The sequence below is a fragment of the Pundamilia nyererei genome, unplaced genomic scaffold, assembly GCF_000239375.1.
Source record: "Pundamilia nyererei isolate P.nyererei 1_Seehausen unplaced genomic scaffold, PunNye1.0 scaffold00064, whole genome shotgun sequence".
Lineage (NCBI taxonomy): Eukaryota > Metazoa > Chordata > Actinopteri > Cichliformes > Cichlidae > Pundamilia > Pundamilia nyererei.
Window position 1 is genome coordinate 1,459,951 of NW_005187465.1, and position 16,805 is coordinate 1,476,755.

A 16,805-nucleotide genomic window follows, 5' to 3' on the forward strand; every position below is an offset into this window, starting at 1 on the left:
AGACGCACTAGCACAGAACTCACCTGCGAGCGGTCTGAGGTGTGAGTCTCGGTTTGCTGCCGGAGCTTCCAGAGTGACTGAGGAATCTGCAGACGCACACATACGGCAAACAGACGAACACAAGAACTGTTCAAACAGGCTGAGATTACATTGCACATGCAGTGCATGAAATATTTTTTGACCATGTCACAAAAAAAACCCAAAACCTCAGTACACTGAGTCACAGGAAGTGAGTGCAAAGAATCAAAAATAGCTGCTACTTTATTCTCGTAAGACGCCTGTATGTATGAAATGAATTTGAAAAAGCAAACTGTAAACCATGACAAAAAAAAAATCGCTCTACCTGTGTGCCCGGCCGGTCACTCTCCTCCTGTGAATTAGACTTTCGGCTCTGCAAATTAAGGACCGTCGTCTAAGAAGCCACACAAACAAGCAGTAGGCAAGTCGGGGGAACAGGAGAAGATCAGGAAATGGCAAAAGTGGAGAAGAAAAAGTCAGGTAAAGCTGATATGGGTCCGACTTGCAAAGACAAAAGCGGTAAAGTGCAGTAGGTAGAGATGTGGCGTAAAAGATTGGGCAGGAATGCTGACGCAGTGGATTTGTTCAATGAGTAAACCAAACTGTCCAGTTCACTGGAAATGTAGACTTCGATGCCTGTCTGTTTGCTCTGTCAAACCACTTACAGGACTATTACTTAAAATTTCTATACAGCGGGGCATGTATTAGTCACGGCACATTTTTTATGACTACTTTGCAAAACGCTGGCATCAAACTGATGAAGCTTAGGCAGTAATGCTGCTTTGTTATAAAAGTCACGCTCAACGACTTTGGAAAGTTTTTAAAACAACTGTGGTTCTTTTAAAAGCTCATGATGTAAGCCTACTTTGTAACGCTTTCCTATACAGAAAATTGTTAGAAAGGAATAGATTAATGAGGACTTTAAGCGGATTTAGTAATGCTGTTGGTATTATAGGCTTGCAGGGAGAAATCGCTGTTAGGCTAACTGCAGAAAGATGTTACATGAACAACACGGATTTAAGCAGCTAAGCAAACGCTGATGTACCACACAGCTACTGTTATGTTACGAGAGTAGACGTGAGGGCCACACACCTGTTCTGCTGCTCCTGCTGCAGAAGCTGGACGGCAATCTTCCTCAGGTCAAGCACTTCCTTCAGCTCATCGTCCTCTTCCTCAGCTAGCTGCTCCTTATCAGAACTGGGAAAGGTGAGGAACAAAATTATTATCAAGTGATTAATTAGAGATATATCTAGGTGTGGGCACACATCCATTTATTATTTTCTTCATATCCAATTCAGCTTATCCCAGCTGCCACAGGGCAAAGTTTGCCCACCCCCTCCCAAGACTGGTCATCAGTGTGTCGCAGGGCCAGCACATTTACAAACACGTGTGGAATCCCCAGTTAACCTATTATGTTTGTCTTTGGTTTCAGGCTGAGACATGCAGATGATTAAAGGGGGAAACCTGCTGGCACCACTCATCATCGAAGTCGCTGATTGATGTGAATGTCAATGCAATTCGGTAGAAAGCCATCAAACTGTGTCATCACCTAACGCGTCATTTCCAAAGAGATCTCCTTGGTAGTACATGCACAAAAAAAATAAATAATACAAAATGTCTTTTTGTGTGTGCTAAAAGCTCTGCCAAACCAAACACCAGTCTGGCCGCCACTTGCGATAAGAAACCAAGTGAAAGTTTTTTTTCTGTTCTCTCACGCTGCCTCGCTCTTTCTGCGCATGGTTTCCTCTGGTTCCTGTAAATTGCTGGAGTGGCACACCTGGTCTGTATTAACCACTCCTTGGCTCCAGTATAAATACCTAGGTTTTCCCACTCACTTCTCATTAGAGCGGGTGAGCAGTGTGGCAGTCACGCTAAGGCTAACCACTCCTGGTGTTTTCATGTCTTTTATTGGATATTTCTGATTCAGGTTTTTCTTTCAACCCGCTAGCCTTGGGGCACACTGAGCCCAACATCTTGGCTGTCCACTCTCCATATGCCTAACCTCATCACCGGGCTTGCTTCCCGAAAACAACTTTTGCTCTGTTGGTCTGTCTGGATCTGATTTGGGTACCAATTAGCACAACCTGTGCCAGCTCACCTTCCAGCGAGCGGTTACGTTACCCTAAAAAGTCCAGGGGATGGTGGAAAGTAACAGCATTGCACACACAAAAAAAACTCACCCTGACTCCTCTTTCCAGCTGTCTTTATCTTTGCTTTGGTGAGACATGTTAAGAACTTTCTCCAGTTCCTGGAACGCACACAGGGACATCACGTCACGTCACGGGACCAAGCACACAGAGATAGATATTCTCTCCCAACGTGTCTTCAAAAGATTTCCCACATTCTTCTCGGTTTTCTAGACTGATTGATGAATTCATACCTTTATACAAGACACATGACTGCTTTGCTGCCCATTGCACTCTGACAGAGCAGGATCCTCGTCCGGGTTGGGCTCTATAAAGTCATAGAGATCCTGATCTGATAGAGGGAGGAAGCATCCGCGTTCATCACATGAACTGTCACATTTTTAGGCACTTTATTCAACAACCCCGTGTCTCTGTTATTGCTTTCAAAGGGAATATGTGATACTTATTTTCGGTAACCTTTGCAAGAGTCCATTTTGGAGAGGAGTGACAGGGCGTCGGCACGGGCTGTCTCTGAAACTTGAGAGTGCAGGCTGACGGTGTCATCGTCTGAAGGCTGAAGGAGAGGAAAACAGAGGAATGGGAAGTCAAGTTTCAAATGCAATCAATTCACCTGAATTATTACTGTTGCTATTTTGGTTATTTAAATGGAAAAGGATTAAAAGGAAAAAAACCACACCTGCAACACGTGACTGTAGCATTTGCCAAGTCACGTTTACAGCCTTACTAAGCAACTTTAATGAGCAGATATATTATGTATATATTCAGTTCCTCCATTAATGATCTTTTGAGTTGCATTTGTAGTTCTTTGCATGTATCCAGACATCCTTCTGTAAGTATCATTGTCTCTTATACTGGTTTGGGTCTCGTCGGTTATTCTCCTGTCACAACAATGAGCTCACACAGTGTTTTGCAATGCTATAGCTTACAGGCATAAGGGAGGCTACTCAAGTTTTGGAGGGAAGTCCTTTAAATAGGTTATTCAGAGCTGCACATTTCCACCTTCTACTGTCACATCAGTATTTTTCCATTTGGATTTCTGCCACCTTCACAAAGCTTCACGTGTTGCTGCTGACAACCAACCTCCCTGCACATTTGCTTTCCATTATCCAACAGTGCCCTGCAGGTCACATCTTGCCAGTTTGTCTAGTCAGATATTTATGTTGTTTTACCTAGTGTGCTAACATTTACTTCTGTCTGTATTTTTTTTTTAAACAACAGCCCCTTTATCGTGGCAAATGATAAAGGGGCCAAGCTGCTTCCTTTCTGTGCACCTGCATGAGTGCTACTACCAAAGCCTAACGCTCTTTCCACTCCTTAGATTTAGTGTGATTAACAAGTCGACCACCTATAAAAACAGCTCATATTATATCAAGAAAATGATACGGGTTACCCTTTCATAGTTATATATCTCAATATGTGCTCTTTCTTAAGTAGTAAAATGTATTTATTTTCTCACACAAGAGAAAATAAAATTGTATTCTACTTTCTGGGGCGTGGCTCACCTAGGAGTGACAACTCCCTAATATATAAGTCTGTTTAAGCTTTCAAATCCACCCATCACTGATGAGATCTGGTTTCAGAAAAATATAGCTCAGCTCGAGGCTCCAAAACAGGAAGGCACAAGTCAGTGAGTGATGTCACATGTGTGACACTTGTTTGGACTCTCACCTCTGTTGTAGACAGCCTCTTGTCACCATTGTCACTACCAATTCCAGAGTCAGGACCGTGGTTCTTACTTGGGTAAAAATCTTCCATGCTGAAATTGTGCAAAATGACGTAAATTAGACAGCATTAAATGATTAGATAGCAGAAATGCAATGCATGGTGTTTTTAACAGAATAGAAGTGATAAATAGATGCATTATGATATAATGATATACTTGATGATGGTTGCAAGTAAGTTAGTAAATCTGTCAGCACCTATCTGTTAGTGGTTGCGGTAGGCAACGCTTGCCAAGAGAGGGGAGGTCCAGGGTGTCTGGTTTCTTATCCATCCTACAAGCCTGCATGTTCAGGTACTTAAATATGTGCACTTTGCCTTTAAGACAAATCTGAAATAGATAAACACAAAATGTGTTCTTGAAGTCACTCCAACCACTACAGAGGGAACTACAAGGAAATCCACACAAGTGGATGGGTTAGATGTACAAAAACAACCACTATTTTTTTTTGAAAAAAATCCATAAAGCTCCAATTGTGCTGTACATCTGTTCCCACATATGGGCAAAAGCACCACCATAAAGCAAATCCTCATACCTGTGCCGGTGGAGACTGCATAGGGTTGTTGTCTAGGATGATGTGCTGCAGTTGCCTCAGCTTCCTGTAGGCTGGAGGAATCTCTGTGATCTTATTGCAGGAGAAGTCAAGTCGGATGAGAGGCAGGTCAGCCAACTCTGAAAATACAAAGAACAAGAAACTGATGTGCACTGCTTCGACTGCACAATCATCAGAAATTTGTATGTGCTGTTAGGGTAGATCTTATAAAAATAGTTTAACAACATCATTAAAACAGAGTCAAGTTCTTGTTTTTGGGCTCTTATCTTAACCCTGAAGCAACCACGATAATTCAGCAAATAAAAAAAGATCATATCTGGTCATATCTGTATCTATAAATATGTTATTACACTTTTTTTTTTCAATTGCTCTGTTTGTCATAATGTACTCTTTCCATCCATCTATGGCAGAGGTTCTAATGTTAAGCTTTTCAAAGGTACTTTAATGTAAAAAGGGGTTAACTTGACTTGTGATTAAAATGCATTTCATCCTTCAAAATTAATGGCAATATTTTGCTATGGTTCTTACTTTAAGGGCATGTAGAAATATGGGTAAAAGTATCTCTAACTGCTTTTAAGGGGATTTTTTTAGTTCATTGTGTTGAACACGTGATTTTTTATACAGAATTTTATAAATATTATTAATCTGTTAGACCGGTTTATGTATATATTTTCACGGACCGGCCTTTAAGGTGTCGTGGATATATACAACAAAATAAAACCAGTACCGGTACAGATTTATTCATAACACACAGGAAAAGACCCACGGAAACCAAGTCAACAATAAAAACGATTAAAAAATAACGATAAAAAAATAATAAAAACCCTCAAAACCATAAATTTCACACCCGATCTTTAACTCTCCTGGCCTGGTACTAAAAAAGCCACGAACCGGTACCGGTCCACGGCCCAGGGGTTGGGGACCGCTGTGTTAGACAACAGCACAGACTGCATGGATTTATGTGCCACACGTAGGAATTGCTCGAGTTGGGCTTGTCAATTCAGGTATCCTTAGTTATTCAGACATATATTACTATAATTTATTAAGTTGCCTTCTGCTATGTTTATCTGTGCCAACAGTAACAAGACAGGCAACACAAAACATAAAAAGCACAGTTGTTTCTCTTGGCTGTGAAAGTCTGGCATAGATGCCAAAATGTCTCAGTGATGCGCAATCAATGCGTCTCAAGTGAAAGAAACACACAGAGAGCTTCATGAGTGATGGATTTACCATCAGGCAGCATGTGAAGACTATTCTTCCTGATGTTGAGTTCTCTCAAGGCTTGAAGCTTTCCAACTTGAGCAGGCAGCGCCTGGATCTCGTTTGAGCTCACGTCCTGAAATCCAACCCAGCAGGGGGAGGCAAAGAGTGAGAAACGGAATTATTAGCGTTCACTCTCTCACCTCTCACACACACATACATATAGAAAAATGGGAAATGGGTGCAGCAACTTACTGAGACATGCAAAGAACATAGAAATATAGCATAAAAGGCAAAGGCAGAGTTTGTACAAATCTATTGAGCTTGGAAGTCCATATTTAGTATGACCACCTTTATTCTTCACCACAGCCTGAACTCTCTTAAGGCAGCTTTCTTGTCATTTCTTTAAGCAGTCCTAAGGCATAGTTCTCCAGGCTTCTTGAAGGACAATAAATGCTCTTCTTTAGGTTGGATCTTTTGTTCTCTTCTCTGTCATGATCATCTCGCACTGCTGCAGGTAGTCTTTCAGGCCTGTCACATTTTCTTTTGTCATCACTTTGTCCAGTTTTTAAGAACATACTGCACACCATGCTGAGATATGTCAAGTTCTTGGCTAATAGCTTATTGGGAATCACCTTGTTGGTGTAAAAATAAAATTTTATGTCTATTGAACTGTGTTATCTGGCATTTCCTTATAGATTCAACTAAATGAATTGGAACAAACGATTGTGTTTTTGTGACAGGCTGCTAGTTAAAAAGTGCCTAAAGACACAATTTAAAATAGATTCTTTGCTAAGTTTTCTGTTATGTGTAGACAGAACACTGGTGTATGTGCCTCAAGCTCTGTACTGTATACAAAGGCTGATGTATACAGGCTGCTCACCAGTTCCATTAAGTCTTTGGCCTTGCCAATCTCTTCAGGGATGGACACAAGCTTGTTGTTGCTCACAAGCAAAACCTTCAGGGGAAGGTTGAAAAGGTATTTCGGCAACACTGTCAGAAGATTTCGGCTGCAGAGAAAGACAAAACAATGACCTGCATTTAAAATAGCATACAGAAGCGTGTAACACTGAGACGATGGTGACTGGGAATTGAGTTGTAGCAAAAGAGGAAACATCTCTTTCGTGTGAGCATTTTCACCCTGTAAGTAAGGTGAAAGGGGAACAGGCACTTTTTTGGCATATAACTGAATACCAACATTCACTCCTTTTGTATTCAATTAGAGTCTGAAACAATAATAAAAGTATAGTGTTAGCAATGGCTCACCTGATGTCCAGATAAGTCAGCATCTGCAGATTGATAACAGCTTCTGGGATGCACTTAATGCAGTTGTGGTAGAGGTTGAGTGACTCCAGGGGGGCAAACAAACACACTTCTGGGGGGATTTCTGTGAGACGATTCTTAGACAGATCTGCAAGGAGAAGAAACAGAATACTTGTGTGCATAAGCACACTGGTGACAAACTCATTATAACCCTTTAACATCAGTTATGTGTGCTTTTTGCACAAGAAGCCATTCCCAAAGCCTCGAAACACTGATCAATACATATCTGTGACAGAGCAGTAGGAAACGTAGCTCTTCATCGAACGTCGGTCTAATATTACACCAGAGTCTTGGGCTTTATAGGTTTGAGTGCTGCCGGCGGGGTCATACGTCAGTATTTCCAGCATCGATCTCACTGGGAGTGGCACATTAATGGCTTTAGATTTGTATGAATGAGCGGAGAGTGTTGGAACTCATCCTACATCTGTCGGGTTTTTTTTTTGAAAGACAAGTTAACAGCAAAATAAAATAACCATATTTTTTTTTTCTGGGTTACTTTTTGAAGAGAAGAATCAGGTTTGCTGAGGCACAGAATAATTTATTTAGGATCCTTTATAGGATTTATCTCTTTTTATTAAAAGAACGGTCAAAAGTGAATGAGTTCTATGATTGCATTTAACTGAAATAAGTCTTTTTATACAAATTCAACATATTTGCAATCATGTTATGATATATAATAGAACAATACCAGAGTAAACAACCATACTATCAACTGTTAAGGCTATAATAGCATGGCAGCATATCACAATGGCTAAATTGTTTTTCACGTTTAAGAGCTTAGTTCACCTTCACTCATATTAAAACCCACGCCAACAGTTTAATGTTAAGAGTTTTGCATGCATTTCTTAGTTAAGATATCAACAAAGTTACAAGGAATTCGTCTTAGGAGTCACTATTGTCCCTTGCCAAATTCAATGCCAACCCATCTCAATCCTGTCACGACATGTCACCTACAGTAAAACACCCGGTGCCAACTTCAAGGTGTGGCTAGAAAGGAAAATGAGTATGAGTCACCTTCTGGTAACCACAAATGGCAATAACAACTGTTGACAGTACAGCTAATGTGACAAGTTCTCCTAAACTTGTCGAGCTGTCTGTTGTGTCGCCTGATAACACTGAAGTTAGCTTCTAAATTGGCAGAAGATGAATGTTTAGCACACAGATTTGATAAGTAGGACACTTTCGTGTTTGCCAAACATATCTGTACAAACAAATGAGGTCAATTTTACCATTTTTATGTCGACCGAATCAGACGAGGCTTTTCGTTCAAGATATTTTGTGTAAACGACAAAGCGACAGCAGAAGTAGCGGTTAAACACTCTCTGTTTAACCGCTGAAGGCAGTTTGCTAAAAAAAAAATTCGTAGCCATGCATTTAATGAGCTACATGCATGTGCTTTTGTTCTGCAACAGGAACATGAATGTAATCTCTGCTTCCACCCCCCATTTTTATCTGCCTGCTGTAATAAAATATTTCGAATTCATCCCAACAACGTCAAATAAAGGAAGCATACAGATACAGATGCTTAAGCTCATTATGCAGATATCTGTCCTCAGCCAGCATTCAGAATTTCCACATGTATTCCAAATACTTACTTTGGAAAGTCATATTAAATAATGTTTATCCTATATACTGCTGATGGTCTTTGAGGCTCAGTCTTCAACCTATGTTGCAAGAGGAAAACAGGAAGGTTCATCCACTGAAACATGACGATTAAATTTCACTGCTACCTGCCAACAAAATGTAAATATGCCCTGTGATCAATTGAAGCATAGCTTAACTCTTTATTTTCTTTTAAAGGTCTTTAGATCGTGTCCACATTTCCGCTTAAATAATCACTGACCCCGTGCACTTTAACCAGAAACACAAGGATACTCGTAAGGTTACCTTGCACTGCACTGAATTCCCCGTCAAACACTTATTGATTCAGTGCCTATAAATTATGTGTGTACGTGTCTGCGTGTGTGCTGTTGGTATTCTACTCGTGTTTCACTAACCTAAATCTGTTAACACAGTTACATTATGAGGATGTCTGCTACAAAGTAACATAAATCACTACCTACTAAGATTAATGCCTTTTTAAAGGTTGGGCAAATAGTAGTTTTGATCAGAGGAAATTCACAGTAAGTCAAGTTAATGTCCTTTAAATTCTTTGAGAATGTGGACACATTGGCACATCACTTTTCTAAAAGCACCTTACACCGCAACCTGAGTCTTACAACTCTGTTTTTCTACTGTACACATGCTCACACACAGATAATACACCAGGGTTCGGTGTAAGGGTTCAGTATCGTGGCAAGGACATTTCAACATGAGGAGAGTAGCAGGGGGTTAGTGAACAACCCGCTCTCCCTCCTGCAGCCGTGCGTGTCTGTGTCCGTGTGCGTGTGTGTGCTCGCGCACGCGTGACCAATCTTGTCTTGTGAATTATCTCTGGGTGACAAGATAATTAGAGTGAGGAGCTGCTGCTGCAGAGCTCCAGATAAAGAGAAGGCTTTCAATTATTCTGTCCCACATAACCAAAGTGCGCTATCCTTTGCTTGGGAAAACCAAACACTGCTGCGCCTCCATCCCCTCATTATGTGAAATTACATATAGGCACCACTATTTATTAAACAACTGAGCTACAGAATAAAGGTTTTAATGAAACTAAATTCACTTACCTGCTATTAAAAAGTTACTGTTTAGTATGAAGGATATCGTATCTAGTATTTAAATACGGGAAGTAAGGCCTTTATTCATTCATCCCCAGTGCAATGTAACACCTTCTCTACTTCTACTGAAGGTTGTTATCAGCTATGAAAAGAAACTGACCCGAATTGTATTGAAATGGCCTGATTTACCTGCATTTTAACATTACATACTATATGTTGAACCTTTCGCCCCATTCGGTCAGATTACAAGACAGTTTGAAGAGAACAAAACCGCCTGAAGAATCAGACAAACTGAAGAATCAATAATAAACTAGATATTTGTTCCATATCCTTTATATCAGATGTCAGTGTCCTCCGTGATCTTAGTCATTATCACTACTTGTCGGACATTTGATTGCAGCAGTTATTGTCTGGAGGGATAATTCTTGATTTTGTTGTTGGTTAATTAATACCAGGGAAAAGAGAAAGTTGCATTTATTACATACATGCCACTAATACATGAAAGCAGATTAGCTTTCTGGTGCTACTAGTGTGGTTCCTAATATGGCTTCTCACAATAGCATTTAAACAAAAATGCCACTAGTTGCAGCAAAACTAGTGACTAGTCAAACTAAAACTAGTCAGTTAAAATGACCAAACGTCCAGACAGTGGTTATAGGAAACTAAGGTCAGATAATATGGATTTAAAGTTCAAGCAGGTTTCCACAGATAGGCTCTGACTGTGTAGTTGTCTATGGGCTCTGACAGCAGTCAGTAAGCAGAAGTGAGAAGCAGACTATGACACAGTCAGCAGCACAAAGGGAAAAGAAGCCAAAGGGTTAAGGGAAGCAGAAATTACCACATGGGGAAAGACTAAAGCTGAGGTCACAAGGTATGCACGCTTTCCATTAAGACTAAACTCTGCCTCTCCCTCAGGCTTGGACCTTGATGCTGTAACCCAGCTGCATATAGTCAATTCCCCCATCTCCCTCCACACCCTAATCTGGTCCCACAACTGGGTATTCTGTGTTAGTAGTTGAATCATCTGGGTGATGGGGGAGCTGGGGGGTAGGTGGAGACAGGCTTTATATGCCTGTCTATCTTTTCCCACTTTTCCCTCCTCCAACCTAGGCCACGCACCATCTGCAGCGCACAGTGGGTCTTTAATCCACCTGCTTGCTGCCTCAAGCTCCCACAGAACAAGGCCCGCCAGGCAGAGAAGCACTCCACCAAGGCTCCACGGCACCATCAATCTATTCATTTGTGTTCGTAGTGCAGATGCTGCTTGGATATGTCCTTCCGTGACACAGCAAAATGAATACTAATTGCTTTCTTCTGGAGCAAACAGTGAGTCTCTGATCAGCAAGAGACTGATTTTGAAGAGAGGATAAAAATAGCTTTAAGTTGCTATTTAGAAATTCAGCTTGTTATCACTAAGTTATTTGTCTCTAAGCTGCAGGAAAATGAGACCATCATACTCTATTTACTGTATTCTGTCAATAATGCCGCAGGATTCAGTTTAATGAAAACATGGAAGGTGCATGTCAAGGATGATTAATTGGGGTTAATTAATTTTCACCCTGCAGCAGATGTGCCACAGCCACTATGGCTGTGAGGATTTGGGTGTGGTCCGGTGCTGCGGGTTGGACCGTGCAGAGTGCTCTTTGTGAGATTTGGCCTTAGAGATCGGGTAGTCTCTTGATCAGCTGCGTTTGTTCAGCTACTGTGCAGGGGTTGTCCGTGAGAGCTTGTAATCACCGTCAGGCACTAACGCGGTCCAATTGATCCATGAACCGCATCCTTTGATCTCTGCCCAATCCAGATGCTTCAGGATTGGGCAGAGACATGCTTCAGCAGCACCCGGTGTTGACAGACACACAGACACATTAATATGCGAAAACATTAATATAGATATAGATACTATAGATGTGCAGAAACGGCTTCTTTCCCTGGACCATTTGGTCTGTAAACAAACACTATCCCCCTACACCGCATCCCTGTCCACCCACCTACCAATCTGAGCCATGGTCTTAGTAACCCTCATCACTCAGGCCACTCACAAGGACTCTACTCAGACCAAGTCCTTTGCAACCTGATCTGTAATGTGTGCCTTTCCCTTGTTTTGTATATATTTCTCCTGTTTGTTAGTTATTCCTGCTGCCTTACTATTTTTATTTACAGTAAAGGGCTATTCTATTCTATTCTATTCTATTCTATTCTATTCTATTCTATGATCATAGGCTTTTCAGACATATAATAGTATTTGATTTTTGTTCAAACTATTTATTATACATTTAGCGCCTAAGATATTAACCCCAACATTAATTTTTCACTGAGTCTATTACACCAGAAATTAATTGAATGAAATTAAATCACATGTCAAGCATTTGATTCATGTTCCTATTTTTAAATGAAGAAGCAGACACTCTGGTTGTGTCACACTACACAAATTTGGACACTACAAATGTCTGATTGGAAAATTCAGACATGCCACATTGTTCCTGTTAAATTCTAACACATCCTACTTTGAGACGACACTAAAATAGTCACACTCTGTTATATGACACACACATTTCTAATTTACTGTGGTTATACCTTCATTTGTTGAGCTTTTTGTCACGCACGTACGCCACGCAGATAAAGCCTAGCTGCGAACTAAAAGAAAAATTCTGTGAACATGTCCTTGGTGCCTTTTTAAAATGTGAATGTTACTTCTGTTGAACGTGTTTGTAACTCCAGTGCTTTTTAAGCTGTTGCTTCACAGAAAAGAATCAATTAGAGACCACCGTTTCATTTTCTGATCATTTTACATTCAAGTCTAAATGTTTAACAGTGGCATCATTAATATACAGGCCTGCGTCTATAACCCAGTCTAGGCGTGGGTGAGTAAAGGCCTTTATCTCTGCTATTTTTCAAAGACTACCTTCAACTAAAGGAAACTAACAATTTTCTCAAAAAGGGATTTAAAGGAAAATTTTATGCTGTGTCTCATATATAAGACATAATTATGGGACGACTCTGTTGCCCGAAGCGCTTGCTGTTCTGCACAGGCTTTCAGGAGAGACAGAGGATGTTTGATTTAACAGAGCACAGAGAATGAGCAGCACTTTTAAAGCCTTTGGGGGGCGTCAGCCTGCTTGAACTTTAATGAGCTGTGGCGCTTTCAGTATTTACACTGGTTGATTATTAAGGCAGAGAATGTTTGCTTGATACTTGTGTCCTTGTGGAGGCCGTCCTTGAAGAGTTTAACTTATAAGGAATGCAGCAGCACCTTGTGAGATTTACTGTGCACACAAAGTCCCACAAAATCGAATAAAGAATGCCCAAGTTGCATTTTGGCCCCTGTTTCAAGGACTTCCAGTATCTTAGTGGGCTTTTTGGTTTGTTCTTGGCTGTCAAATTATCTCTTTTTGTGACAAAAACTGCATTACACGCCTTTTTTCACTTACCTCTTCATTTTGGCCATTAAATATTAGATCAAACTATTAGTGGATGACGGAGTAATTAGCCAGACAGTGAAGTGTTTATAGTGTGATGACAGATTAGGTGCGATCTTCAATTGTGGCACAGCCATTAAAAATGGAAGATAAAACCACACACTAAATCTAATGCATGTATTGTTGATTATACCATAAATGAGTCATCATGGTCTCCAAGAAATCCCAATTTGAAATGTCTTTATTAGCATTTTTCCTGAGAAGTCACAGAAACAGCTGGTGTAAACTTGGCTGAATATCTGACAATAACGCACACCTGTGAAGGTACGGTGAAGGCACCTCGCGGCGGTGGGGTAATGGCAGGTAGAGGCATGCTGGGGATATGAACCAGACAGATGCACTAACCCGCATGCACTTCTACACAAGTTCGGGGCAGCATTCTCAGCGCTTTCCCTGTGGGAAAACAACCCGACTGGAGACAAACTAGCAGCAGCACACTGCAAACGGACACCCTCGTGTGATGTCCGCTCCCTTTTTGGTTGCTGCTTAGCCGTCGGATGAATCCGTTCGCTTTCTAAGAGCAGCAACGCGATGTTATCGAAATAGCTTATCACGAGACATATCAAGAGCCACTTCTTCTTTTTTTAAACGCCTTTCAGTTTTCAGGTGTAACAAATAATGTAGCTTAACAAGCTGGGTCTTAGTTTACAGAGCTGGCACTGTTCAGTGACGACTGAAAGCTGCAGCAAAGACTTATAAGAAAAGATGCATTAAAGTTAACTTTAAATTGCATCTGATTTTGACTGAGCCAGCAAAAATGACACCGTTTCTATTTGCAGCAGAGATTGCAATTGAAGGGTAGCGCCGTGAGGTGTTGATCTCTCTTCGCACATCTGTAAGTGACACTTCCCTTCTGGCACACCTTTAATTTGACAGAGTGAAATGAAGGCGTGAGATACAAGCGCGAGGCGTGCAGCATTTACAGCACCTGAATTGCACTGGCACAGAAATATAAACCTTCCCACCTCTTCGAGTTATCATCGCTGTTATAATGAGCACTCCAGATAATAGAAGCTGTTTCTAAATTTAAAACGCGAATAAATAAATAAATAAAACTCTTGGCAGATGTTTTGACTGAAGTTCAATGGAGCAAAGCTGACTAGTAGAAGAGCAGATCATTACAAAGACGGCCTAACAGTCTGTAAATAGTTCACCCCAAACTTCCTGTTTTGCGGTTTGTCACGAAACATGACTGGCAATCTGTGTAAAACAAGAAGGCCCTGAGCTCCTCTGGGTTATTAATGGTGTGTATTGTTATAAGTCCTGTTTATTCTGGAGATTTAGCACACATGACTATCAAATGAGCAAATTTCCATAGATCTGGGTGGACAAGCCCACTCACAAAACGATTACTAACGACTAAGAACAGCAGAGCAGCATGTAAGAAAATAGTTGGATTATAGCTTAGTACTGGAAGACATGTCTGCTTGTTCAGCAAACCTTTCACCTCCTACCAAGCCCACAAATGATTTTCAGTGGCTGGAGCCCTGTGCATATCGTGCTTTTTGCTTTATTTTTGATTCAGTAATTAAACAAGTCACTTTCAGGTGTGCTCAAAGAAGACTGTCTAGATGTGAAGAGGTTCTGAAATCTTGGAGTAGAAAATTTTAACACCCTGGGGGTACGGGTAAGGGTAAGAGCTGCACATGATGACAGATTAACACCAGATGGTCTATGGACACATCAGAGGAGGAGACTATCATTTCTGAGATTTGGCATCTTCCACATGCTCATGTTAATGCTTGGAAATGATAAATAGCAAGCCAGTATTACCAAAATTACCAAATGTGTGCAAAAAGATGAATATATGTATGTCTACCCTAATTAAACGCACAGCCACTGAAGTCAGGCCATTCCCAATAAAACTTATGTATGTATGACCTCACACTGATAACACAGACTGCTGAAAAACGTGACACTAATACTGACCTACTAACTACGGTTAAGGGTGACCCAGAAAAAGATCGCCCAATAAAGACATGGGTTAAAACAGGAATCAGCCTACACGTGAAACCAAAAGTAAACCCGTGTCTTCCTCCTGTCTGGTACATTACAAGCTACACTATATGGGCATATACAGCCAAGCAACCAAAGGGGCGTGAGGCTGCCAGCAAGTACCCTGCATCTTTTGTCTGATTGTGCCGAATATGAAAAAAGCCGCGCGCGTGTGTGTGCCACATGTTCATCACAAATGATATTCATTGAGCAAGAATCACACTCTTCGTTGCCGCAGGCTTCATTCGTGTAGTGCTCCAGCTGCCCCGTGCCGAATCAGCTGCAGCTTGGTGTGCAAACCACTGCACAGCACCTACTTGGGTGCGCCTGCCGTCTCATTCATGTGTCTCGGGGGGCGGGGGGGGACTGAAAGCTACTGGCGTCGACCAACACAACAGCGCACTAAACTACAGATATACGAGCCCCGGTGGACAGTAATTACAAGCAGGATGTAGCAAATGTGCATTTACAGAAGTCCGCGGAGTACACGGTATACTCCTATAAATAATGTCACGTTATCATAATCCTACACGTTATTGCGCCTTTATCCACAAAATCGAGATAAAATCCATGCACAATGCGGACATGCTGCATTCATCCACGAGTACGTGTTTTCTGTTTTTTGCTGGTTTACGTTTTGTTTCCTGTAGTCCTCACGCGTGCACACCAACCCACCTGCTTGTGTTGTATCGGTGAGATCGTAGCTCATCCCCGGGTACTCCCTCAGCTTCCTGCCGCTCAGGTTCAGTATCCCCGAGCACACGGCATCCTCCAGAGCCCGGTCCAGGCTTCGGGCCGTGTGGTGCTGCTGCTGGAACGGTGTGATGCCCGGGCTCCAGTGAGGTCCGGTGGGATAGTGATGGCTTTGTAGAGCGGTGACAGCTCCCACGCCTCCCTGACTGGACGCCATTTTTTAAAAGAAAAAGAAAAAAAGAAAAGAAAAAGAAAAAAAAGAAATTACTCTTACAATAATAACAGCGCACAGCGGCAGTTTCTCCGCCCATGCGCATACACGGTACATTCCCAGCACGGACGCTAGGGGATGGGCTTCTGAGGTATTGGTGCTGCTGCTGCTACTACTGCTGCTGCTGGTGATGATGATGATGATGATGAGGGGATATGGTGGCCATTTTGGGCTTTTAACCCTTTTTTCTCTCCATCTGGTAATAAACACCTTTTAACAGGAGACCCAGAATGACACAGGGGGCACAAGCATAGCACATTAATTGGTGCACTGTAGATAGTTATTTAAAAAATGTTTAGCGTATAAAGGTTTATTATAACATTGAAATAAAACATATATAATCTAACATGTTTCTATAGTACAGCTCTCATCACATTCACTGGATATCAATAATCATTTACTGCTTTACTGCTCCTGGTTGTCTAAACAGTGAGTCAAATAATTATCCTCTTCAGTCATTGTGAAAACTTCTCCACCATCATACCAGGGTCCTAATGGGGCATTCCACTATCCCAGTAATGTCACAGAATGGTGCTAAAGTAAACTGAAGGTTATCCAAAACAACCCTCATGTGCCATCTATCTATCTATCTATCTATCTATCTATCTATCTATCTATCTATCTATCTATCTATCTATCTATCTATCTATCTATCTATCTATCTATGGCAAAATGTGTCTTACCATACGTTGTTGTTGTTGCACTGTTTGCAGTTTGAGCATGGCACATTGTACCATACGTTTTTCTTTTAAACT

At 41.3% G+C, this 16,805-nt stretch overlaps 1 protein-coding gene across 2 annotated transcripts in view; it reads right to left on the bottom strand.

Moving 5' to 3' along the window:
* The window catches only part of lrch2 (leucine-rich repeats and calponin homology (CH) domain containing 2), a 32,622-nt gene extending 16,481 nt beyond the window's left edge, over nucleotides 1-16,141 (bottom strand). Inside the window, exons 1-13 of one of the 2 annotated variants that reach the window (XM_005735469.1) lie at nucleotides 15,762-16,141; nucleotides 6,905-7,049; nucleotides 6,522-6,648; nucleotides 5,669-5,774; nucleotides 4,421-4,557; nucleotides 4,085-4,215; nucleotides 3,834-3,921; nucleotides 2,622-2,718; nucleotides 2,399-2,496; nucleotides 2,199-2,266; nucleotides 1,111-1,215; nucleotides 344-412; nucleotides 24-86 (exon numbers count right to left, since the gene is read on the bottom strand). In XM_005735469.1, the coding sequence (XP_005735526.1) occupies nucleotides 24-86; nucleotides 344-412; nucleotides 1,111-1,215; nucleotides 2,199-2,266; nucleotides 2,399-2,496; nucleotides 2,622-2,718; nucleotides 3,834-3,921; nucleotides 4,085-4,215; nucleotides 4,421-4,557; nucleotides 5,669-5,774; nucleotides 6,522-6,648; nucleotides 6,905-7,049; nucleotides 15,762-15,996 (1,469 nt within the window). In that variant the 5' untranslated portion in view covers nucleotides 15,997-16,141. The remainder of the gene's footprint in view (nucleotides 1-23; nucleotides 87-343; nucleotides 413-1,110; nucleotides 1,216-2,198; nucleotides 2,267-2,398; nucleotides 2,497-2,621; nucleotides 2,719-3,833; nucleotides 3,922-4,084; nucleotides 4,216-4,420; nucleotides 4,558-5,668; nucleotides 5,775-6,521; nucleotides 6,649-6,904; nucleotides 7,050-15,761) is intronic. The other variant, XM_005735471.1, reaches the window with a different exon arrangement.
* Between the last annotated feature and the right edge of the window lie 664 nt (nucleotides 16,142-16,805).